This window comes from Lutjanus erythropterus, chromosome 21, assembly GCF_056507025.1.
Source record: "Lutjanus erythropterus isolate fLutEry1 chromosome 21, fLutEry1.hap2, whole genome shotgun sequence".
NCBI classification, from domain to species: Eukaryota; Metazoa; Chordata; class Actinopteri; order Lutjaniformes; family Lutjanidae; genus Lutjanus; species Lutjanus erythropterus.
This window is the reverse complement of record NC_139337.1, coordinates 27,254,404-27,281,188: the sequence shown is the minus strand read 5'-3', so window position 1 is coordinate 27,281,188 and position 26,785 is coordinate 27,254,404. Positions and strand designations below refer to the sequence as shown.

The window sequence follows — 26,785 nt, the reverse complement described above, 5'->3', positions numbered from 1 at the left end:
CACAACAAACTTTGCAGATGAGTCATCCCAAAATTTACGCAAAGGTAAAAAGACTCATAGTTTTAGTGTTTTTAAGCTAACATTATCGTATCAGCTAAGCCGAGCTGGTGTGTTTGGCTAAACTTGAAACAGCAGAGTTGCTAATCTTAGATCACAAATCAAAAGATCGATTGACACAAATAAAGATAAAAAGTTTCACTGTTGAGCCAAAAAAATGCACTTTTGAAGAAATGGTGTATACTTCATGTTAGACATATGACAGAATAAATGCTGTATACTAAATGTTAAAAATAGATTAGACACCTCCTCCAGGAGTATTTAGAGAGTTTATAAATTCCAGAGGAAAGTTTAAATAATGTATTACAACTATAACTCAACTATAACTGGACTAAAACTAAAACAATTTAGAGGACAAACTAAAAGTGAATGGCATTTTAGTCAAAAGACAATAACCAAATCTAAATTTGCTGTCTAAATGAACACTAGCTGAACACTCAATGCTTGGAAACAACAGAAACACAGCATTTAAATTTGTGGTCAGTCTCTGTCTCTGTCCATGGTGCTGAAACATTCAACCCACCACCTCTCCTGAAAGTTTTAACTGTTTCTTATCACATACAGATGATAGATATTTTGGTCAACCCTTCATTTTGGAATGAAGATAACAAATTGGGCATGGTTTCCAACATGTTTTCCAATAAAAAAAACATATTAATTATCACCTTCTTTTGTGTTATAGCTGAGCATGCCGCTCTTGCCAGCATATTTATTTTTTCCTCACAAGTTACCTTCTGTTTCATCATTATGACAAAGACAGCTGACATGTTTATCGAGTTTAGCAATGGTTGAAGTGAGCAGTTATTGTTTGATGCTCCAGCAGGAGAATGACAGCTTCACAAAACTTCATAAATATCCAATAAATGAGCTGCTGCTTCCATCCATGTGAGTCTGCTGAGAATTTAAACGACGTGTACCTACACAGAGTAAATGACTACAGGATTTTTATTTGTTTTTGTGGTGGGGTCGGTGATGCCGGTTTGATTGGAGTGGTGGATTGTGGGTGCTCACTCACATCAACTGGCTGTCCTCACTGTAGGCCAGGACTTTGGTAACATCCCAGTCTCCAGATGTGATGGACTGCAGCGTGTCTGTGCTGGTGTTTGGCTTCAGAGATAAAAAAAAAAAAAAAGTAAAGTGATGACAAGTGCATATCAAGACAGTAAAACATAAAACACTTTATTGATCACGTAATTTTGGAATCACTGTCTGTTATGCAGCTTATTTATGACAAATTAATACACATGAACATACGCATGCTTATTCTCGTACCTGGGAGATGGACATGGAGATGTGGAAGAACTTTCCCCGGCCTCCTTGAGGAATGGCACGAGTGAAGAACAGCTTCAGCCCGTCTTTGGAAAAGAGCGGCTTCTCATTCTGAAGACAAAAAGAAGATCATTCAAACCTTTTGAGTAACAGAACATAAAAACAGAGCGCCAGAAAAACTATGGAAATTGGTTGTTAAATGCAAAATCCCCCCCATCGCAATTTTCAACAGACAGCATATAAAAACCTGCAATATTACCATGTAAATTTTACAAGCTGAATCTAATTGCTGCACAAAACAGAGCAATAATCAGGTGAGAATCGCCGGATAATGAAGCTGAGTCAACAGCGGCTTTGATTTGATGATCATCACAAACAAAAAAACGTGTGTCAATATTCCCACCTGTCTGTGCAGCCATCCTTCACTTTCATCCTCATGTTTCTGCAGAAAAAGACAGACAGATTTCAGTTGGTGGATGAAAACAGTCTCTGCCACACTTCCATACAAAGTACCATGAACCAGGATATTCTTTTGAGGGAGCTAAAAGTTTCCTTCAGACCATTGTTGTTTGGATTTCCATCGCAGTTTATAAGCCCTTGAAGATTGGACAAATTTGTCTGCTGACATATGAGAAAAAAATCACTCATATTTTTATTATTATTATTGTATTCTGTGTGCCCTGTCTCGTTCTGTTTTCTAATAGAGGTTGAGGCAGGGCAGGGGGTTGGTTTAAAAAAGTGAGCATTCTGCTTCCGCCTTTCTCTTTTTAGTAACTGCATATTTTATACCATGTACAGTATACTGCTGCTCAATAATTACATTTAAAAAAAAGCGTGATAATATAACAGTACATCGTCGGTCCATTTGTCGTATGTAACGCAATGAACATCAGACTTTTTGGGGATAAAATAATGTCTCTGACATTTAATTCAGACCCACGTCCCTGCGTTGGAAACACACCAAAGTTGGTTCAAAGGTTTCTAGTCCCTGGGGACAGTTCCTGTGGTGGAAAAAAAAAACACACAGTATGTATAATGGTAGTGCAAAGACACAGGACTCGGGCGTACCTTTGTGCAGACTCCTGTCGTGGCCTCGCACAGTGTTAGTATGGAGATGTTCTGGGCTCTGTTCAGCCAGTTGATGGCCAGTTTGGTGGTGGTGGCCCATTTTACCATGGTCACATAGTACTCTCTGACAAAACACAGGAAACACTTCACTTGTAGTTTGAGGTCTGGGTGAGTTAATGACTGATCACTGAGACAAAAAGATATTAGAAAATAAGACTGAATGGAAAAAAATGCCAAAATGTTTCCATTTACTAATTGTAGATTATGAATTTTAAAAACGGATGAAACATTAATGATCTTTTGCAGAAAAATTGAGATATTAAAGCAGCTCATGATGAGCCACAGCGAAGGAGAAATAAATAATTAAGTATAAATATGAACAGAGCAAATGAGGGCATTAAACTTAATGGAACTAAACACAGGACCACATTAAATAAAAATTCATCACTGGAGAAACAGAATTTATGTTCTTCGCGTGCTCAATTATACAAGGAAATTTATATGATTTTTGACAAACGTGCAAACAGCGTCAGAACATGAATACATGCAAAGTGATTACACACATGAGCAGATATATCAATATGAACAAAATATGTAAATTTATGGAACGAGTGCAGGAGGTGTAAAATGTTCATGATTTGACTGAGTGGAGAGGTTGATTGGTTGCATGCCTCACCCTATCCTGGGATCATCGGGTCTCCTCATCTCGATGGTGTGAAGGGGGCCGTTCAGGTTCACAACATACAGAGTGATGACTGGGTTCTCCTCGCCGGCCTGAACGGGACGAAGGAGGAGGAGAAAATTGAAATCATACAACAGCAGCTCTGAGCAAAGACTTAAAGGGATAGTCCGGTTTGTTTAATGGTGGGGTTTAATCCATAGTCAGTGTATCAACTACAGTGGATGAGAATCAACACCGTCCAGATCCACCTAAAAAAAATCAGTATCCGTTTCACTATATTAAAAATATTTTCACTGCCATCAGCCAGCTTTTTCTGATGGGAATCGCCTTTATATAAGCTAGATATAACGCTCTCCAAACCAGCCATACTCCATAGGCAAAATCATTAATTTCACCCTGCAGTGCTCGTCTACTGCTGCCTCTATCTTTTACTTTGCTCATGTCATTATGTGACTTCTGTGAATCCAAACTAGCCCTTTAAAAACAACAAAGTCACACAATAACACAAACAAACTAAAAGATGGAGCCACCAGTAGACCAGCAACTCCTGTGTTAGATAATCTAAAGTGATGTTTTTATCAATGGAGTCTGGTGGCTCTGGAGAGAGTAATGTAAGAGGCATTATATCTTCAGTTTTCTCATCACAAAGGGCTGTAGCTTTCCATTAAATTGATATTTACTTTAACTTTTTTAGGTGAGTAAAATACATTTTGCTGCTGACCCTGTCCACAGCAGTACATTGCAGCCATCGACTGTGGATAATACACTGACTATGGATGAGTAACTCGTACAACTCCACTTTATACTATCCTACCTTTAAGGTATGAGTTATCAAAGTAGTGTTGAGGATTAAACTGTGTACCTTTGGGTAGTGGTACTCTTTCCCCATTGGGTACGGTGTGCCCGTGAACATGGGCAGCTCCATCTTGGGCACCAGGGTGTCATTGATGGTGGCATATGCTAACCTGGCACCGTCTGGAGACCACCAATGAGCAATATGGGACTGGAAAATCTCCTCTGGAAGAGTGAGAAGAAAATGACCATCAATCATAATGACAGGGAATAAAAGCTCTCACAGCAGAGACCGAGTTAATTACGTGGCTGCAGGCCAGCAGAATCATACTGTTGTTCCCTGCCAGGGTTAGAAATGAACAGGTGTTATGGGAAAATGTGTTTTAAAATGTATAAAAATGCTGTATAATTAGTGCTACTCTTTGCTTTCTGTTCACAGATTCATTAACTGCATGAATGTCTCCTACTGGCCATCGTACAGGATTCATAGTTTTAAAGTTGAGCAGTTTTTGATCTCTACTCATAAAGACTCTCATGACTTGGTTATGAGAGTTTAGTGTCTTATTTATACCCCTTCAAATAAAGTATTACTGTAAATTTAAAATCAAAAAACAACAAAACAGTGCACAGTACAAGAAGAAAATGCCAGTTCATCACATATATTTAATAAAAAACATCTAAGAGTAAAAAAAAGGATATTAATTCCACTTAAAAATCTGGTCAACGCAGCAGAAAACATAAAGTTACCCTCTTTGCCCTCTCAGCAGTACAGCATACTAACTCCTGCCTGACCTGTTTGCTATATTTGGACCCTCTCACTCACTCTGTACCTCTCCCTTAAACCTACACATGAAAACACACACACAGGACCAAACGCTGAGGTCATAAATCACAGCAGCTTTTAATCTCAGTACAACCTATTGACCTAAATAGAACTCTGCTGCGTTTCCTGGAAATGAACCGAACAGCAATTTCTCACCAGGTACAACTGCACCGTGTACTTCACCGCGTATAACTTTAGTTTTTGGGCTGCCCTCACCTCTAAATTCGTGTGTGTTTGTACAATTTTCTGCGAGAAACTCACTTCAACTCATTCCAGGCTCAGGACCTAGAGGGCTCCCTCGAGATCCTCTGCGTGCAGGTGTGTGTGTGTGTGGGTGTGTCTAAAATTATGTTGCAATCACACACACTCTTGTTCAACAGACAGAAAGAACATAATGGAGGATAAAAGCAGGCTAGGTCCTTTATCTCTGCTTCTACACACACACACACACATACACACACTACTCTGTTGACACAGTGAGTTATTAAGAAATTATGCAAATAAAATCTCACTGAGAACTTTTTGACAACATAAAGCGTGGCCATGACAATCCTACTTCATTATTAAGTCTGTTGTGACGACGCAGATGGCATCGGAACAGTCCGACTTATTGTTCCGACGTGCCACCAGCTACATTTAAATCAACTTTTGCAATTAAAATTTCATTATTGCTGTTTATCTGTGGGACTGGGTGCTGGCTTTGGGGAATTAACAGACATCAACTACCAATTAGCATTTTCATTAACTGTGCACGCTTGGTGGAATTACTTGATATGCAGCATCATTTGACAAACACCCTCAGTTCAGACGCTTATGTACATTTGTTCTTTAATGCAATTCTGCAGAAGTAATTGCGCCTGTAGTATCCGGACACTGCTAAACTAATTATAACAGCAGACATCTCTGTGCCAGTGACAAGAAGGAAAAAAAGGCTAATGGTAGTATTTGGTCCAGTTAGTCTTTGCCTGCCACCTGCACCCTGCTGGTGCAGCTCAGTGGGGAATGATTGGATCTCATTGTCTGGAGATGAACAATGCAGCGCCACATTTGCAAATGATGAAAAAAATATATAAAATAATAAAAATGATTTCCCGGATGGCCGGCTCCCGCCGTTGCCTGCTGACACCAGCAGCGGCAGCTTAAAAAGCTTTCCGTGTGGAGTGGAACCACTGGGCTGTCGGATCTGCTCGGCTGGGGACGCCCAGTCACCTTGGGAAGTTGAGGAGAAAGTTTTTAGAAGGATCCTGATATGTGCGTGATCAGAGGGGCTGTAAAAACAGACTCCCTTTAAAGTAGAATTACTGATTCAACTTCTTCAGTCAAGTAAAAGTGTATAAGTACAGACTTTGAAATGCACTTGAAGTACAGTCTCAGAAATAAGGGTTCCAAAAGGGTTCTTCCTGACAGGCTGGGGTTCTAAACAGAAGTATTTGCTCCTGAGGAGCCCTTTTTTTGAAGAACGATGGCTTTTTTGACAGATTCATCAAGGGTTCTTTTAAGAGCCCTTCTCATCCAAAAAAACCCTTTTGGAAGAAAGAGTTCTTTAAGGATAGGGTTCGTCAAGGGGTCTTTGTACCACAATATAAAAGGGCTCTCAGTAGAATTTTTATTTTTATTATTTTTGAAAATTTAAGGAGTAATAAAGGAAGAAACAGAGAAGGAAGAGTTCCAGGGTGACGATTATCAAGCAGAGCATTTTGGAGTTTCACCTACTCTCTCCATGTTCTCCATCCTGCTGTGCAGACTACATTATTCACTTAGTAAAGGACATTATTAATGCATGAAATACCATGAGTCAAATGGCCAATGGGAAATAATGAATGCAAGGTGACAGACTCAGGCAGATTGAACTAATGAGAAAGAGACAAGGAAATCAAACGTTGCAGGTTGCATTTAGTCCATTTCTTGCTATTAGCAGGGAATGATAAATCTTAAACTTTGTAATGACAAAGTGGTGACTGTCCCTGTCTTAAAAATGTCCCTGTGTTTCCAACAGAGGGCAGCAGTGTCGCATGCTGAAACTGAAAAGTAGAGCAGCACTATGGCACAGAAAGAAATGCAGCTTTTTTTGTGTGTTCTAAATGTCTGATGCAGAGTCTTGGACCAGTTACTATGTTTTTGCAGTCTTATTACTTTCCTCTTGTGTTCTGAATATTCATTACTTCTAGTCCACCCCACCAATCACAGGTAACACATTCATCAATCCTACAGACAAAAATAAACCCTAGAAAAGCTGGCCTCTACTTATCATGGCTCCCTGACTGATTGTGAACTGCTGTGCAAACTGTGGTCTTATTAAATCCAACTATGGAAAAACGTCAGGGTTTATGAGATGAAAAAGTCTTTAGTTTGCTCAAGTTGACATGAGACACGCCCTCCTCCTGTCTCACTGACGGGCAGACTGGTAAGACGACATGACAGTTGAGTTTTTCACCCAACATATGCCATAAAAAAAACATTTGAGTGAAGCAGCTGCTACTATAAATACAGAACAGTTAGCACTGCGCTGACTGAGGTGACAGTGAAAGTGATAATTGAGCAAGAATAGAAAAGCACATGATGGAGCGAGGTGAGATTTTGCTTCGTGCGTCTTCAGAGTGGCTTGATCCAGAGATTGCTACAGTGAGTTGTTTTTGTGCAGGTCTATATTAAGCAAACAGAAGAGGAGGAAAGAGAAGCGATGGAGGATGCAGCCCCTGTGTATACATTTACCTGGGAACGGTACCACAGACACACTCTCCTTAAGATTTTTCCAGAGATTATATTTTCTGGTCTACCTTTCAGGTGCCAAGCAGTTGCAACTTATAGGGACACTTTTCTTCCCCCCAAAGTTTGAAAAATTACACCTGATGATGTCAAAATGATGTCACTGGAGTACAGTTGGACAATTGGACGAACATATCATCTATCTACGATGGGCTGAATCCATCGCTGGTTGCTTTTTTGGTTGTTTTTTGGGGTGATATTTGTCATTTTATTTCACTAATGTAAAGGTCTGCAGAGTGACAGTCGCTGGCACAATATACACCCACTAACCCAGACCATGAGTGCTCTGAGCTGGTGAGGAGTGAGAGGTAAAAAGCCTGCAGAGTCAGACTCTTTGCACTCTTTTCACTCTGTGAACTGAGCATTTAATTCGATCAAACCGGAGCTGGTGATTGCTGGAAGAGTAGACAGACTAACAAAGACGGTTCTGGTGAGTTTTACATGTTTTTCTGTCGAGTTTGAATGAAATTGCTGAGCCGATTAAGGCTGTCTTAGTTCGGTAAAGGAGAGAAACTTGGATTCAGAAGGTGAACGGTGGTATTTCTCTATTTGAAAAGGGAGATAAGTCTGGGGGGACGAAGATATCGGCAATAACTGATTGACGGACTGATGATGGTCGTTTGGAAAATTTTAACAGATCGCCCAGCCAGATTGCTACAACACTGCAGATTTCACTTATCAAACTAATAGTTTCTGGTATTACAGAAGTGAGTGACAAAATTTGAGTTTTACAGATGATGCTCTTTCATTTGACTAACAATTTTTTGAAGCCATGTTGCATCTTGTTTCCCAGCCATTAAGGTCCTTTCTATTACAAAAATCTGATACCGCGAAAATTCTCCTTAGTTAGTAAGTTACTCTCCATTTGTGTGTGCGATAAACAAATGAAAGTGAGGCAATAAGAGAGAAAGTGATAATGAGAGAAGGGAAGTAAATATGAGCCAACTTTCGCTTTCTGTTTTTAGATATTGTAATGAAGGAGTGTCACATATAGTAGCTCTAAGAGGCGGCAGACAGATCTAATGAAAGATGCTATTGATTTGCATTATGGATGTAACATCCAGTGTTTTTACAGATGACACTCCTTCATTTGAATTTCAAATGATCAAACAGTGTTTTTCCATGCTGTTTCTCAATCACAAAGGTATTTCCCTTTCAAATTGACAGTGCATCACTTCCTGTCAACCGGGCTGAATCACTACTGCTTTACAGTGCATCAGTAAGACATAAAAACTGCAGAAAGGTATTTCTTTCCATTATGCATTTGTCCTCATGATTTCTACTGATAATTAAAAAAAACCTTGTCTTGACCTGATCCTAAATTTGTCAGAACAAGACAAACAAATCTTTAACGTATCTTTTAATCACAATATCAAAGAAATAGAGGCCAAATCTTGCAAAAAGTTGCTGAAGGACCAGTGTGAAAGATTTAAGGGCTGTCCGCACCAAGAGAAATATAAATATATTGCTTTAAAAACTGTTATAACTCAAGTGGATGGCAGAGCCCACACCACAGTTGGACAAACCAAACACCGGCTCTAGATATTCTACATTTTTTTTGCAAATTTTTGCGTAGTTTCTCCTACACACTTGGAAGGGGAGGGTAAGACAAGCAGTATTCAGTTAGTTTCAATCTACATCCTCACCACTAGATGCCACTAAATCCTGCATGCTGGTCCTTGAAGACTGATTTTCATGCAACAATCTGAGGCACTGCAGCTTGGGTGCTCTTAAAAAAAAAGTTCCACCAACTATGTGTCTCATATGAGTTGCTGCTTGTATTCACTCCAAACTAAACCCAACATTTTTACTCCCTTTATTAATCTTTCCCTTTCGAGTGCACAAGTGTTGATTATGTGGTTACTCTGTGGCCCGCGGGCTCAGCCGCAAACAGAGCGATAAACAGACACAACCCTACGAACAAGCCTCTCGATGCAAACAAGTCATCTAGCCAAACATCTATGGGGCAAACATGACTCAAATCAAAGCAACGCCGGGTTTTTATCTCGGCACACCAGAGCCCAATAAACAGTTGTTTCCTTGGGCTGCACCGCACTGCAGGATGTGTCAGTATCAGTGCAGCCTCAATAATCAGACAGCCGACAGATGACAGAACACTTGAGACTCTCCTGAGGCGTTTTGGACTATTACACACACAGCCGACGGGGTTCTTGGCTGCGTTTCTTTAATTGTTTTTTTTTTTCCCCCGTCTCTGTCTGTCTCTCCTGCATGCACACTACTAACACACACTACTAACACACACACACACACACACACACACACACACACACACTTATGGATTAAAACAGCAATGCAAGCCAGAGGATATTCAAGCCTGGGAGATTATTTGCCAACCTTTCACCCCTCAGCATCAAATCTGCCGCGCAGCGACAGCCAGAGCTTAAGACCTCATTTCTCCTCGGCGGCAGTCTGAGCCTCAGCTTGACCTTGGCCAGAGCCAAGCCTGAGTCATTAGCATGGAAAATCTTCTGCCTTGCAGTCTCACTGATGAATGTAAACATTACACAACCTGGCCCGGCCTCTAAGCTCCCCTGCAGATGTTGGCATCACCACTGGGCCAAACGCCAAGTCTATTTACAAGCTTATAGACATTTTCTGAAAAGGGATTTGTCATTAATAGGAATGAAAAGGACTTTTAGTGCATTAAAAATAAATAAATAAAGCATCAGATACGTGGAATTCACATTTTGCTAAATGTTCTGGACACCTGAACATGACACACATATGTGATTATCGAACATCTCATTATAAAATCATGGGCATCAGTGTGCTGCTACAACTCGTCTGGTCTCAGGCTAAACACAATATTTTGGAACCTGGCTGCAGGGATTTGCTCCCGTTCATCAGGCTGGGCACTGATCTGGGCGATAAGGCCTGGCTCACAGTTGGTGTTCCAATTCATCCGTAAAGTACCGTGCAATAGCCTCAGACAGGCTAAATAACAACGTAACAGTGTGTGTCAATATACGACCCTGATGCCCCCCAAAGTTGGGGCGCTGTGAAAAACGTAAACAAGAACAGAATGCAATTATTTTCAAAAACTTTTCGATGGGAGAAAGGTCTGGGCTGCAGACAGACCAGTCTAGAGCCCAAACTCTTTTACTATGAAGCCACACTGTTCTAACACGTGCAGAACGTGTCTTGACATCGTCTTGCTGAAACAAACAGGGACGTCCCTGAGAAACATGTTGTCTGGATGGCAGCTTCAATATTAGTATTTTACACAGCATCCCAACTTTTTTGGAATCAAGGTTGTAGCATTTTTCTCTGGCAGAAAAGAACTAAAAGGGTGTTGGGGGAGCGCTGGAGTTAAGGCCTTGTCTTAAACAACTGAATGGACACAAGCTCTGAGACTACTGTTTCAAAATCAAAGAATAAATTTATTAATCAATGAATAAAGGTATTCTATGTTGATACATCAACTTATTTTGTTCCAGGAGTTGTGCTGTAAAGTTCTGTAATGTTTTCTGGTGCTTTTAAAGGCAAGGTTTGGCTTTAGTCTGTTTTCATTAAATATTTCTTCAATCTATTGAAATAATAAATTCCAACTTAACTGTTTCCATGGACACTCAATAAAGCAATCAGATAAACATGTGTTTACATGCCCCAAAGCATTCAACAAAACATAACTTTTTAGACTGGTTTAACCCAGAGCGAAGTGCCAGAAATATAGCAGACGATGAAGTGTTTCCGGCTGCTAACTGTCAAAATGGATGTACATCACGTCCTGGGAAAAACAGCATCTTTAACAGGCAAGTTGCGTCTGCTGCTGTCCAGTTCTGTGTCTGTGACACGTCAGACATGCACAAAGAATAGACTTATTCCTACCTGAGAGAAAGGCTCGGAATAAACATTTACATGGATATTTTTTTCCTGCTGAACAGATTATTAAAACTTCACACTGCCCCTCTCAATCTGATTGAAAATTCCTTCTGATCCAGATAGACTTGGACAGTCTTTTCTAACTGAGGTGCTTACATGAGGCACCCAGCTGCCGGTTTATTAGGTGCACTTAGCTATAACTAATGCAGTCTGATACAACAGTCCTGCAATAAATCCTCCCCGCACGAAGGTTAAAATGACCAGTACTGTTGGGCGAGGTGTTGATTAAACCTCGATGTTATTTAACCTACCCTCATTTATATAAATGGGGTGGACAAAATAATAGAAACACCTGCACTGCAAACCATAAGGATGATTCAGCACCTCCACCTTATAACCTCCATGCAGGCAGGATTAAGAACAAGGCTGTTTGATTAGAATGGAGCTGGGTGCACCCAACAAACTGGCCAAAGCAACCATGATAACTAATAATTTCTTTAAGCCCGTGACCTCTGGATTTTGCCTTAACTACCTTATTATCTCAAGGTAAAACTCATTATTTTAAAACATTATTTTCAACTTAAAAAATGTGTGATCTTGGGTTAATGATAAATATTAAATATTTAATGATAATAGGCTTACAAATACAGAAAAGATTAGCATCCAATATTGTACTGTATGATAACTCAAGATACTTTGTGATCAAACTAAAGGAGGTCACATCACACTGTCTGTATTTTTAAAGTTACATACAGGTCAGTTGTTCTACAATTCAGTTTTATCGCAACATTAGGATCAGATTCTGTGTTTTATCTCGCAGTGAGAGATTTATCTGGCCAATAAATGATGAGTATAAATTCCCAAGCCTTTACGACTCATAAATATGAGTCGGGGGGGTCAGACACTGCAATAACGCTCTGATTAATGTTTAAATGGCTGAGAATGAGTATTGCTCTTGAAGGATGGACGATGGTTTCTAGTGTCAGGGTGGTTAATGCAGAGATAAGAGGAACTGTGGGTTGATAACAATGAATAAAAACTGGGCTGGAGAGGAAGCAGCCATGCCGCTCTCGTCCTGGTGCACTAGCGACCTTAGATAACCTCTGAGTCACAGCTTTTAAATCCTCCGAGGCCTCCTGGGTGGCGGCCATTCACAATATCAAACACCTCGGTATTGTTTTAGGCTGTATACTTGAGGATTAACAGCTTGTTGTATATCACAAGCTGTCTCTATTTCTGCTATCTCTCTATCTGTGTGCTCCCCGTCTCCCTCCTGCTCCGTTATTAAAACACTGTTCCACTGGAGCAGAGAGAGCACCCAGCGCAGCGGATATAAATTCATTAGCTGAATGCTAACGCAGCAGCCGTCCCGTTTTTTTTTAACTGCAAGGCACACAGGTGATTCTTTGATCGGTGGCGTTGATGCTCGGAGAGCACCATGACATCTGTATCAGAGTGTGTGCGACACACGCCGCCGCTGAATTAATGCAAATCAGCCCATGTAGAACATTCATTCATTTTCGGGGGTGTGTAAAGCAAAGGCAAATTGACAGAGTTTCCATTTTTAATTTACCTGCAGGAAATCAAGAGCTACACGCCAAAAATACTAATGTGGCTGCAGACGCCGGGGAGTCGCTCTGTCTCATGTCATTACTCGTGGATACATGTGTTACTGCAGAGTGTTCAAATTAGAGGAAAGGGATAGAGGGGGAAGATACAGAGGGTTCACTTTACATATTTTTACATATTGGTCACCGTTACTGAAGTTTGTTAAGCGTTTTCTCATACTGAGCTGAAAGTGTTCACAAGAAACAAGCAAAAAGGTGTGAAAAGACTGAAAAACACTTTAGTTTGTGAGCAGTAGTTTGCTGTCCTGTTACGTCGACTAGTTCAACATTTTGGAGATACAGGAAGTAGGAGACGTTTATATAAATACTGGGAACTGTCTCCTGGTTCTAGCTTCATATTCAATAGACCTATATGAAGATGGTAACTAACTTATTTAAGAAAGAAAAGACAAAACTTGGGAAAAAACTCAAAGAGCCGGTGTTTGGTTTGTCTGTTTTGGGCTACTGTAGAAACATGGCAGTTCAACATGGCAGCCTGCGTGGATGAGGACGTGTGATGACACACTGGACCGTTAAGTGCAAAATCTTTTCTGCCTTACCTTCATACAGCCAATCACTGAGCCCATTGAAGATGACGCTCTCCTTGCCAGTAGACACCAGACGGATGGAACGGCTCTCCACCGTAGAGCGATAGTAGATGTTGTTCTCAAAAATGAAGATCTACAAGAGCCAGAAAGAGAAGAAACACATTTTGATCAAGATTTGGGAGCAACAAAACAATCCACCACCCATCTTTAAACTGGCCTAAAAGCATTTAGCCAGGTCAAACTGCCTTGACGGCACAACTTCAACCTAGTTTCAATTTTGGAGCATCAAATGAGCTTTTTTTTCTGCAGCCACAGTTTGAAGAGTGCTAACAGGAAAAAAAATAAATAAATAAGGCATGGACATGAGAGGTGGGTGCTGACGGGGCTGCAGCACCGCCTAAAAGTGTCGACGTGAGCTGAAAAAAGTTTTGTCATCATAAACCGTAATGTTACTGTACAGCTCTGTGGTTTATCAGTTCAGGTTTGAACTACACTGCAGACTGGAGTCTCTTGAAATGACGACAGACAGATCTTCTCCTCTATGAAACGCTGTCTCTCCCCTCGACATTTTCTCAGTGTATGTTGGTGTTAAAGTTTGGTGTCTGCTGTAGTGTAAAAAGAATTTAAATTGTTGTTAATAACTAAGTTATCCTGGCCTTTCAAAGTAATACAAAAAAACATGAATATCACATATTTCCATATATATGTAAGGATTTTTTCTCCCCAGAGGACATTATTTTCTTAAAGAAATAATTTATAATTATATATACTACTAAACAAATACACAGATGTATATAAATAGCAACCATTTCCTTAAAAAAAGTTCCAGTTCTGTGGTTTTGGTATTTCAAATCTGACGCCTGCGCTCTCAGTGCTTTTGGGCCTTAAGAGTTTCTTTTCAAGTGTCCTTGTCCAAGACTCTGAATCCCTTCCAGCGTTCTCTGGACATTAATCTGTAGTTGACCCTGACTGACAACCTTCCTGCGGGGAATTTACTTACAGTGAATAAGCTGTTACATGATTACTATTATCAGCACGCACAAGAAGAAGCCTGAGGACAGTTTGGTATTTATAGTGACATGTTATATTGCAGGTGGGAGACCCGGGTAAGGCAGAGGTCACGATATCAGAGCTAAGATCAACCCGGAGGTCGAAACACATATTAGCATGGTGCTTTTTGTCCTGTCGCACACGAGAGATCAGTACACTTATCGGCAATGGCGCCCTTTTATTAGAGGTAAACCAAAGTTTCTGACAAGATACAAAAAGGAGAGAAGGAAGTCTTTTCACTTTCTGATAAGACGGCAAACCTTGGGACCAAATTTAGACTTTGACGCTCTCCTCCACAGGCCTGCAGGGCTTTCAAGATAACTGAAGGTCAACTCTTTCATTACAGAGAATAATAGATCATCAGCACCCACGGTGAGCGTGGTAGGGCGGGGTGGCTCTTGGGGCTGGAATTTTAAAATGTTACAGCCTTAATGCCATGCTGAAATCAATCTCAGGCTATTACAGAAAAGGGTTCTCTCAGTATCTCAAGGATTATGGAATCTCTTGGCCTCGAGCTGGTATCACTGTATCAGTTTGTGAATGATTCTCCAAAAAATATTCACTCTGAGAAGTCTAAATGACGGGGTGATGTGCAGCAGGAAATCCAATAGTGTAGCTGCCTCCGACAGCTGCATGCTGATATTTTTTACTTGTACTGTGTATAAAGGGTCAAAGCAGCAAAGAAAAATAATTTAGCATTTCGCAATGTCTCACTGTACATGGACTCCAGATATGTGGCGTTTAAAAACTACATACCTGAGAAAAGGTTTCTGCTGCATCTCTTTAGAGGCAGCACAAATCTGTCACAATTAGTTTCTCTTGAGGAGACGCGATCTGGGGGCCCATGTGGTTTCGTGTCACTTTGGTGCAGATGGAGTCCCTGTATAGAAGCTAATCTAGGCCACAGCACAGAGAGAAGACCTGGCCCCGTTCTCTGAAGGAAGGTACAAGTCTGCCAGCGATGGCTGGGATCCACATTTATCCTCAGCGAGAATATTTGGAAGGGATTAGAAAAACTTTGCTGCTTAAGTTTGGTTTGTTTTGGCTGGTGAGAATGATGTCATGTAACTGCAACGATGAGGAAATTCATTTTATGCCACTTTACCAAGGGAGCTGCGGCACCGTTTAGGTAGCAGAATGTAAACTTAATGATATGGAAATTATAATTTTTTTTATTTATATAGCACTTATCATAACAAAATTAAAAAGTGCTTCAAATAGCAAGCAAAGAACCCATTAAACATAACATAGAAAATACAAAAACACAGCAATAAAGAAACTGAAGTGCTGAACAAACCACATAAAAAGAAATGAAAAAAGAGAATAAAAACTAGAATAAGATCAAATCAGGGAAGATGTCATAAAAGCACATTTTAAAACTCAGATTTAAAAGAAGCCACTGACTGAAAAAAAAATGTAGCAAACAACCCCGAAATGTGAGGTTTCAGCAACAAATTAATGTGTTCTCAAGTGGCATTCAGTGTTGTGCTAGTTGCTGGAAACCAGTAACTAGTTACCGTTACTAGTTACTTTATTTCAAAAGTAATTCAGTTATTTTACTGATTACTTACACCAAAAGGTAAAACTTTTTAGTTACTATGAAAAAAAAGGTCTCCCATTAGCTCGGTTTCCATTTTTGCGTATTCGCTTTCCAGGTACTTAGAAAAAGTGTTTCGTCCCATTTGCCGTACGACGCCCGGTATCATGCTAACTAGCTTCCTGAAAGCGGACGACTCCACAATAGAAATTGGCTGCATGTCTTCTACAACATACCTTGCAATGGCTTTATCAACTTTTTCCTGGTTAGCACGAGCAGTCAGTCCCTCGGTTCAAATCCAGCCGCTGTTGCTGAGGTGGTGGAGGTGAAGTGGCATCAGAGTCTGTGTTTGTGCTCTTAGCTAGCTACTAGCTTCGTCGCAGCATGTTGTTTCTGTAGGTGTTTCAACAGGTTTGAATCGCTATTTTGGGCAGTAGATACGATCTTTGATCCAAGACACAACTTACATTTAACTAAAACGTTCTTGTCTTTGTGCTCGACAAAGGTAAAGTAGTGAGAATATCTCCATGTAAAGAAACTTGACTTGGGCTCCGCCGCCGACGCCATGATGATACCAGTCTTGTAAACAGACACGCCCACAAGGCGTGTCTTCTCCCGTATCCCCGCTGACGCGCACGCACACGCACACACACGCACACGCACGCACACAGGAAGATTCAGGACTACACGGCTCTGGCTGCAGCTCAGTCTCTAGCCGAGGCTACACAAAAAATAACGTAAAATAACGGAGTAACGCATCATGTAGTAACGTTAACTGAGTTACTGAATTTAAAAAATAATGCGTTAGATTACTAGTTACTGCAAAAAATAACGCATTACTTTGTTACTTTGTAACGCGTTAGTCCCAACACTGGTGGCATTAAAGGGGCATTCCACTAGTGCTATAGGAGTGCTATATTGCCTTTAAAAAAAGTTTTAATGTCTTCAGCCCAGACTGGAATATCTCAACAATTTCTGGATGGTTTGATGATCTCTTGACTTCTCAGGTTAAAAATCTTTTTTTTTATGCTAGTATTTAGTGCTATTTGCATGCTAACACTGTAAATCAAGACAGTGAGCATGGTTAACGTAAAACCTTAGCATTTTAGGGTTGTCATTGTGAGGTTGTTTGGGTGCTTATGTTAGCATTTAGCTGCTGCAGCTGATCTTACATACATCCGATTACATTACTTGCCCACCATCCCTCCCCATCTAAGTGTTATCAACAGGCCCACTTCATCAGACGAAGAGCACTACAATTATAAAGTGACTGCTCTGTTGTGGCTGCAGAGTCGCAGCACAGGTTGTAGGCTAATTGCTAACATTACAGCTCGCAAGTACTTAACATTAGTGTTACTTATCACAACTCATCTGTGGACATGAGCTACAGTTGTTGGACTGTGAGGATCTTTGATAGACGAAATAAGGGGAAGCGTTACAGAGCTAAAGAGCTACCATTTAAGATCAAAGCAGGCGCTCTACTGTTACAGATACTGAGCGTGATAACTCATATCTTTTCTTGTAAAATGACCCGTGTAATTGGTGGCACTGATGTTATCACCAGTTTATTAATGGGTGGGAAAATTTCCTCATCGTGGCATCACTCGTACAGCCTCACAAAGCCACTAGCATGGCTGTAGATGTTGAGTTTTGTTTAGCAAAAAGCCTGCATGGTAATGTGGAGTTTGAAAGATATGAGCATCTTGATCCATACTAGGGACAAAATTCCAATATATCTCTTTTAATCTTGTAAATCAGTGCAGTATTTAATTGCTGGGATTCTTTTATACTAGTTGGACTGCATAAGTCCAAGCAATGCTTGTACTGTACAGCTTGTCTCTTTTTCTCTCTTACACACAAACACACACACACACTCTCTCTCTCTCTCTCAAATGTAATACAAAGGTTAGGCCTCCCGGGGCTGAGCGTCCAAACTTTGATTGTGTGAATGTGTGTCAGCCACATGTTGAAGATTAGCTGCCCACAGGGAGCAGGGAAAAGAAACTCTTCCATTCATTGGGGGATTTACTTTCCACAAAGAAAAGGAAAAAACATCTTTGCGCAGACACATGCCTCTGTGAAAAATAAGATGCCACTCATGCAACCAAATTACATTGACTTTTTGGCCTAACAAACAGCTTCACATGTGGCTGGACAGCTGTGTTTGTGAGTGTAACTATGGGCATGTATGTGCTCACTCTCTATGGAAAGTAGAGGGGATTTAATTAAGTGCATAAGGGACTTGGGAACGGGATAACAGGTGGGATGATTTATGCATATTAGGTGTCTAAATATGACAATGCGTGCCTTGGCTCGGAGATGGTGTTAGCTTGTTTTTGCTGATGGACATCTTCAACCTCCACCTCTTCGACAGAGGACACCTGAACCTTCAGGGAGAGCAGCTGCTGTTCAGTTTCACACTAACATAACTCGCCTGATGGAAGTAAAACCACTTCATGACTAATGGTGGGAAACTTGAGGCTATATCAATCTAGCGACTGTGTTAATTAATCTACTGACGAGATAACAGGTAATTAATAGCATTGTGCTGCAGGATGTTATCACTTACAGTCTGTCTGCCCTGCAAACCAACAGACTGAAGCTCATTAATGCTCTGACAAGTTCGACTGTGTGATGATGGAGGCGGAAAATGACTCATCTTGGAAGAGTTGCAAAGGACCATTGCTCCTTGTGATTCAAACAATGGTGTTTAATTTGAAATGTGTTTACTGGGAGATCTCAGCGAATCATTAGGATGATTTGCACCCCGAGGGACAAAATAGTTTGTGTGAACTGTTTTCAAGGTCTCAAACCTACCATACAATTCAGGAAAATGCTCTGAAATAAATATATATATATATATATATATATATATATATATATACACACATATATATATATATATATATATGTATATATTATCTGATTCCTAATTCAGGGGATGGATCCCCCTGAAGTTTCCTCTGAAGTTTTCTGCCAAATTTGTTTTTTAAATTCATTGTTTTGGGACAGCAGATTATATTACAAAACATAAATCAGGACAAAAGCAGTGTATTTCATTTGCTGTCCAGAGAGTTTTTAGTCAGTTCTTAATCAGTTTAAGTTTATTATTGATTTCGCCTATGGAGTTTGGTTGTTTTGGAGACAGTGATATTCAGCTTATATAACGGTGGCTTCCCATCAAAAAAGGATGTCTGACTGCAAAGTATAGCACTTAAAATATTTTATATAGAGCATGCATTTAAACTGATATTGATTTTGGACCTTATTCTTGGTTGCTAAAATATCTTTTGTTGCTGACTCTGTCTACAGCAGATCATTGCATAGCTTCCTCTCTGATTCTCCAAACTCGGGGTGTGCAAACCTGCATCTCCTGTAGGTAATACACTGACTAAGCACCTCATACAACTCCACATCAAATAAACCAAACTATCCCTCTGAGCACTTCGTACATTTTGGGAGAGGTAAACTGTGCACACAAGAGCAATGAAAAGTATGTTAGAGAAAAAATAAAATCAATGAGGTTTGCTAGATTATAACAGCATTACAGGATCGTTCATTTAATACCTCCACAAAATCTGGCCGCCCATATTTGATCCACTTGGGTAAGAATTTTATGAACATTTTCCCTTCACATAAATGGCATTTACTATACCTATCAACTCCTGTAGGGGGCTCAAAACATACAAGCAGATATCAAAATACCAAACATACATTCATTAAGATGCCTTGTCTGAAAATCAACATTTCCTAAAAATAATGTGGAAAATTGTGTATGTTTTAAGTGCTTTGTGAAACTCTGCCCAGAAAGGTCTCATCACTGGACACTCCCAAAATATATGCCAGAAATTTGCCTCTAAAAACCACACATTTGGCATCACCTCAAGGAAAATGTGCTTTCAGCTTTGGCACAATAAAGAAACTAAATCTGTCTTAACTGCCCAAAAAGACAAAAATGTCTTCCAAATGCGGTAAAGAAATGCAGCTGCCTTTCCACCAAATTTGAAGGACACAACCTCTGAATCCTTTGCAGCCCTCGGCGTCCCATAATCCATTGTGCGCTGGTCAATTGGTCAATGTAATGGAGCATTGAGGTGATTCTGGTCAGCTCGTAAAACGTAACATGCCCATGTCATCTATATCAGGTATTTGTGTTCAGGGGGTCATCAATCACTGGTGAATCTATCGCATGAAGCAGACCAATGAAAAACCCACCGGAGGATGTAAATAATGGAAGTCAGGCACAAACTTCACAGTTTGTTCTTGTTAGGAGCCTGACTTGTAAATCAGAGGCTGCTGTGTGGATACATTTACCATCACCTTGATACTCTTGCCACTTTTAAAATAATGTGTCGAAGTGAAACTCTAACTGTAACCTCAGTTATGATGGAACTTGTCCCCACTGATGTTTACTCAGCCGTTTATAATTAATTTCCTGAAATATCTGACTTTGTTATCTGACAAGGAGTACTTGAATGCACCATTAGTTTTGTTCTCTGTAAGGCTTGACCCCCCCTTCATGGGCTGCAACCTTCAAAGGATTTTACATCTGTACCAAGACTGACATTGACATGAGCACATAATCGGAAACAAAGTAACCTTAAAGCTGCTCTAATGAATGTTTTTATATAAACAACAGATGAAATGAGTAAATGTAAAGGTGCCTCTCGTTGTGATGAATTATCACATAACTCTCTATGTACATAAGACTGACATGAAAACATCATAACCATGACATGATACTTATCATTAAGATAACACAACTTGTCATAAAACAACTTTGCATTCAAAATGAAATGGCACTTATGTACACTACTTCAAAGAAAGGGTTACACAATTTTAATGCAAAGTTGAAATTGTTTGAGATGTCTTTGTTATGGCAACTTGACATTAATGAAGACAACACAATTTGTGATATACAGTGTCAACTTTGCATTAAAAATGACATGATGACCAAATGACACTTAACGACAGTCGTAACAACAACGATGTCATGTCAGTCTTATGCATACCCATTAAAATAAAGTGTTATCCATTTTTAATGCAAAGTTCACATTGTTTGAGATGTCTTTGTTATGGGAACTTGACACTAATCATGTCTTTGTTATAACAAAAAGTTTGATAACAGGCCTTATGTAGCATGCTTATGACAAGTTGTGACATCTTGACTTGATTAGTGTAAAGTTGTTGTAACAAAGACATCTCAAACAATGACAATTTTTATTAAAATGGCACGACTGACCAAATGACACTTAATAAAAACTGTCATAAACATTCATAAAATGATATGACATGATTATGATGGTGTCACGCCAGTCTTATGCATAACCCTTCAAAATAAATGTTACCTATTTTTAATGCAAAGTTCACATTGTTTGAAATGACTTATGGCAAACTGACATTGACCAAGACAAGAAGGTTTTGTTATGACAACATGACACTGATCAAGACAAAAATGTTTTTGTCATGATAAAAAAGTTTGACAATCAGGCCTGCTATGGCATGGTTATAACAAGTGGTCTTGTCTTGATTATTGTCAACTTGTCATAACAAAGACATACCAAACAGTTGATCAAATGACAAAATAAATATTCATATAGTCTCCTTCATGTTCATAACAGGTGTCATGACATGGTTATGACAGTGTCATGTCAGTCTTATGCACGCCTCTTAAACTGAGTGTTTCAGCATCGTTCAGCTCACAACTTTACCCACAGTAAACTGTAAACTGACACACTGAGTTAGCGACTAACTGGTGACCACACTAAAACATTCAGTGACTAGAGAGCCAGATATTTGCTTTAGGAGTTGGTGGAGAACAAACCAGAGCTAAAAAGAGAGTGACTCTTGAACTGGATGAAAAAACAAATCCAGACGAACTCTAATGTTGCTGCTAATGTTATAATCAGTCAGTGTTGTGTTAACAGCTTGTTGTGCTGCCACTAAGACGCCAAAAATAAAGTTAATGCAAGTTTAAACAAGTTCCATTTACATTCTCTTCATTACTCATTCCAGGTCCTCCAATCAGAGGGTCGATATAAATTCTGCTAAAATCCTTAATTCTGTCCTCCTTCAACTTTCTAAACCTTCAGCAAAGGACACTGCATGCTAGCACATAACACATATTTCATACTTGGCTGCCTCATGCAAAGCCATACTAACTCTATTTTAGTAATTCAGCATGTTTGTCTGTGCCTGCTTTAACTTATACTCCATGTCAGAGGTTATATATTAGACAATAAGGTGGCTTGAATCTTAACTATGAGACATTATTCATCAGCGTGCAGAGATGAGACCAGGGACGTCATTTAAAAACTGTAGTTCTTACCAGCTGCTGACCCTGGGGTCCCCAGCCCGCGTACTGCAGCTGAGCATTTCGCACCTCCGGAGGGTTCAGGTTCCACGTCTCCCTGGGGTGCACAGACAGAGGAAACAATGCTATCAGATGGAGGCGCAGACACATACACACAGTGATTGTCTGCTTCCAGCACTGCTGCAGCAGAGGAACAAGTGTAGCACATCTGAGAACAAAGGTTTAAGTGTATCCATAAATACCAACGCTCTATAACAGTGTCACCTCTCCTTATTGGGAAAAGTGCTGCGCAGTGCAGGCTGCAGAATTAGAGGTGCCACTGCCTCTATGTCTTTGTCTGGAGCTCAGGATGAATGAGGTCATCAGCTGAGGTGGGTTATTTGGCACACTACCACTGGGTGGCAGCACACAAATAGAGTTGAACATGAGAGCCACTGACAGGGCTGCACAGTGATACTGTGACCTGGTACACTCCAGTATACTCAACAATAATATAAGGCATTTCTCTAAAATTTTGTTCACAAATGTGTTACTGTGTTAGTGAGCATTTTTCCTTTGCCAAGATAATCCATCCACCTGACAGATGTGGCATAAAGAGATGCTGACTGCTGCACAGGTGTGTCTTGGACTTACCACAATAAAAGGACACTCTAAAATGTGCAGTTTTATCTTGAAACAAGACATTTATTAGACACGGAAATATGCCTGTTTCTCATGGGACCACAGATATAATTTTTTTCCCTCAGGGTTGGTTAGGTTGAGGCATGAGAAATGATTGGTTAGGGTTAGAATCAGAATATCAAGGTAAGCCAATCAGAGGCGGTGTAGGGTGGGTCATGACAAAAGTGTTGCATTTATATTTTTGTCGAGTGTAATTCACAAGGGAAATAAGTAAGGTGTCTACTTAGCGGACAAAATGGCCAAATCTCATTGTGTTAGTATTTTGTGAAAGCATCGTTACAATATTGATCGAGATATTTGGTTATAAATTTGATTATGTCAAACATCACCCAGCCCGACTGCCAGTGTTTTACTATTATGTGCTTTTAGATTAATATTAATGGTGCATTAATGTGTATGTTATGTGCATTTTACTACTGTAGATGTTTAAGGTTGAGCTAATTTTAACGACTTGATCTGCTGTACTTTAATCCCATGACTGTCAAAGTGGGGACAGAGACCCCCCTAGGGAACGCCAGGGGGCCTCAGCAAATTAGCAGGAAAATGAGGGAAGATGCTAAAGAAAATAATGAAAAAATTATCATTTATAACATATATATATATATATTATTAAAAATGTAATAATTATTGCATTAATAGAATTGCGACCTTACAGTTGAAAATTTTGAAGGAATTAATAAAAGGTATTTAATTATCACTGTATTGAAATGTATGATTCCAGTGAATAATTTCCAGTGAGAGACACGCTGTCTTCACTCAGAGAATATTTATACAGAGGAGGACAGAGGACTGAGACAGAGGGCTGGACCTGAAGCTGACCTTTGATCTTTTGGATACAACATGTCATCACCTCATCATTTGTCATCGTTGTACCAAATTTGAGCAAACTGCTCCCCGGTGCTCCTGATATATCACGTTTGCAAGAATGGGAGTCCAAGCGGACGCTTATGCCAAATTTAAGAGAAACTTTAGCGTTCTTGTGATACCGCAGTTCTTTTTTTCTTTTTTTTTTTTTTACATTTGTCACAGTATTGTCACTGGGATTTTAAAGAGAGCGGCATGAAAAAGTTTTGGAACCCCGGGTTTAATCGACAGGAATGCATCATATTCTACAAGAATATGAATTGACGATACGTTATTTTACAGAAAAAATAGTATATCGAGATATATATCGTATATATGTTGGATTAGCCTGAAAATATCTAGTGTATGTGAATGGGTGAATAAAAGGCAAATTGTGAAGATCTTTGGATAAAAGCTCTGCTTAAATACAATCATTTTCCGCTACTCTTTCATATGTTTTAACACAAAGAAATGAACTTCAGAGAGGTTCTTATCATATTTCATGAATACTTGTTCCTTTCTCCGGACACTTTAACTCCTAAACATTGAAAGACATAAGAGGCACATTGTAAAGAGTATCATTCTCAACTCAAAGCGGTATTTCTATGACAGCATTCAGCAGTGCATCGCAGCGCTTCGACACAAGTGTGCCTGTTTGACCTCTCTAACCAGAGAGTATTATACCTGATTGTTAAAACGCGTCTCTTTTTTCCCCAAAGCTTTATGTTTGTGAATAAAAACGTAAGATCTGTAGATGCCATAGAAACCTTGGCTGCCACTTTAAGTCTCACTTCACAGACAGAATCGCCGGTGGAGGACTGGTGAAGTGAAGAGCGGAGCCGGTGTCAGAGGTGCTTCGTAGGAGGTACGGCGAGAACAGGTTGTGAGAACAGGTGGGAATGAGTTGCTCTCAGTGTCGCGGGCAGCGAGGTCAGGTGAGATATTACAGGATAACATAATGGAATACAGGATAAAAGGAACAATGCAGCTCTGTCGCCTACTTACGGAGTCTCCAGACTGCAGATGATGTAGAAGGCCGTGTAAGAATGCTGGTACACCTGGAAGGAGAGGATGTACATAAGGTCACTACATATGAAACAAGTGACAGTTTTACCTCGACATCTTGAAATGATTTACACTGTTGCAAAAAGGCTGCAATGAAAAATGATGCTGTGGCAGAAAAACTGCTGCTTAACTATTAGTGAATATAATTTTGTGACACTCAACAATTGACACCTACCTTAAGGGTATGTGTAACTATTTACTTGTTACTTAGAGTTGTTTATGATCTCTGTGATGCAACCATTTATTTTAGAGATGCATAAATCACAACTTAGTAATAATTTACCGTCTAACTAGGCTTTGTTTGAACTCCTACACAGCTGTTGCAACAGGCTGCAGAAAAGATCTTTAACATTCACCTTTCATGTGAGAATTATTTATGAACAGCTCTTGAGAGATGATAACTGATTGTTCATGTTACATATTGCGTATATTATTTATTATATATGCTACAAATGCAGTGTTAATGACCAGAGCATGAAGGTATGACAGTCGCTTCCCACAAAAGATGCATTCACATTCAAACAGAGGCTGGTTTGAATGTGTTAGTATGCAAACGCTGTGTTTATTATGAACACCCCTGATCCATGCGGCACATTATAGAGAGGAGGTGAGCGTGAGTGTGCATTTGCCAGAGTGTGACTGTGTGCTGCTACCGTGAGCGTATAGGAGAAATGACTGTCATCTATCAAGGTGATGGGGGTTTGGATGGAATAACAAATGCAAACACATGCAGTACAACATGCTAGTGTGTCACAGTATTTTCTATTCATCTCAGGCAATAACACAAGGTTATATCTCTGCCAGCATCCTTCACACGCTAACAACAGGCACAAACTCTCTACAGCGACTCAGTGGTGAAGCAGAATGAAGTAAACACACAGACATCAGCTGGAAAAATGATTCAATATGTTTGATCTACCTGTATTAGGAGCTGAAACGCTTTGATGCTTATCAAGGTGCTGGCAGAGCCGATACACTCTTAGAAATAAGCGTTCCAAAAGGGTTCTTCTCGAAGGGCAGAGGTTCTACCCAAAACCTTTCGCTTCTGAAGAAAAGGTTTATCAAGCGTTCTTTATAAAACTAAGGGTGGCGTTTGAAATCCTTGCAGAACATTTTCAAGGGTTTTTGTACCATAATATAAAGGGTTCTGGGTGGGTACTAGCTAAAACCTTAGTAATATAAAAAGGTTTTCTGAAGAACCCCATGGGAAGTTCTAGGTAAAAAGGTTCTTGGTAGAACCCCCTGGGAGGTTCTAGATAAAATTCTTGGAATATAAAAACGTTCTTGGTAGAATCCCCAGTCTGGGTTCTGGATAAAACCCTTGTAATACAAAAACATTCTTGGTAGAACTTCCTGGGAGGTTCTAGATAAACCTTTTGAATATAAGAAGGTTCTCAGCAGGGCCTCCGGGTGGGTTCTGGCTAAAATCCTTGGAATATAAAAGGGTTCTCAGTAGAACTCCCTTGGTGGGTTCACGATAAAACCCTTGGAATATAAAAAGGTTCTCTGTAGATTTCCCCGAGTGTGTTCTAGTTAAAACCCTTCGAACTGGTTCTTGTTAGCACCTTTATAACGTAGAACAGTTCTGGATAGAACTCTCAGAGAGGGTGGGACTATTACACCACAGGTTCTCTGTAGAACCTCAATGTTCAATGTGAAACCTTTCAACCCTGTATGCTGGGTTCTAGGTCAAAGTCTCTGAAAAGATTCAAAGTGGTTACTTTACAACAGGTTCTACCAGGAACCCAAACGGGTTCTTCTCTAGGGTCAAGCTGAAGAACACTTTATGGTTCTAGTTAGGACCTTTATTTCTAAGAGTGCACAGTCATGAGACATTTTAT

At 39.9% G+C, this 26,785-nt stretch overlaps 1 protein-coding gene across 2 annotated transcripts in view; it reads right to left on the bottom strand.

The window, feature by feature from the left end:
- dpp6a (dipeptidyl-peptidase 6a) overlaps positions 1-26,785 on the bottom strand; it is a 303,760-nt gene that overhangs the window by 13,340 nt on the left and 263,635 nt on the right. For both annotated transcript variants that reach the window (XM_084746867.1, XM_084746868.1), the window contains exons 6-14: positions 24,885-24,937; positions 22,371-22,452; positions 13,468-13,588; positions 3,939-4,093; positions 3,071-3,168; positions 2,395-2,518; positions 1,730-1,768; positions 1,330-1,437; positions 1,073-1,164 (exon numbers count right to left, since the gene is read on the bottom strand). In XM_084746867.1, coding sequence (XP_084602993.1) covers positions 1,073-1,164; positions 1,330-1,437; positions 1,730-1,768; positions 2,395-2,518; positions 3,071-3,168; positions 3,939-4,093; positions 13,468-13,588; positions 22,371-22,452; positions 24,885-24,937 — 872 coding nt within the window. The remainder of the gene's footprint in view (positions 1-1,072; positions 1,165-1,329; positions 1,438-1,729; positions 1,769-2,394; positions 2,519-3,070; positions 3,169-3,938; positions 4,094-13,467; positions 13,589-22,370; positions 22,453-24,884; positions 24,938-26,785) is intronic.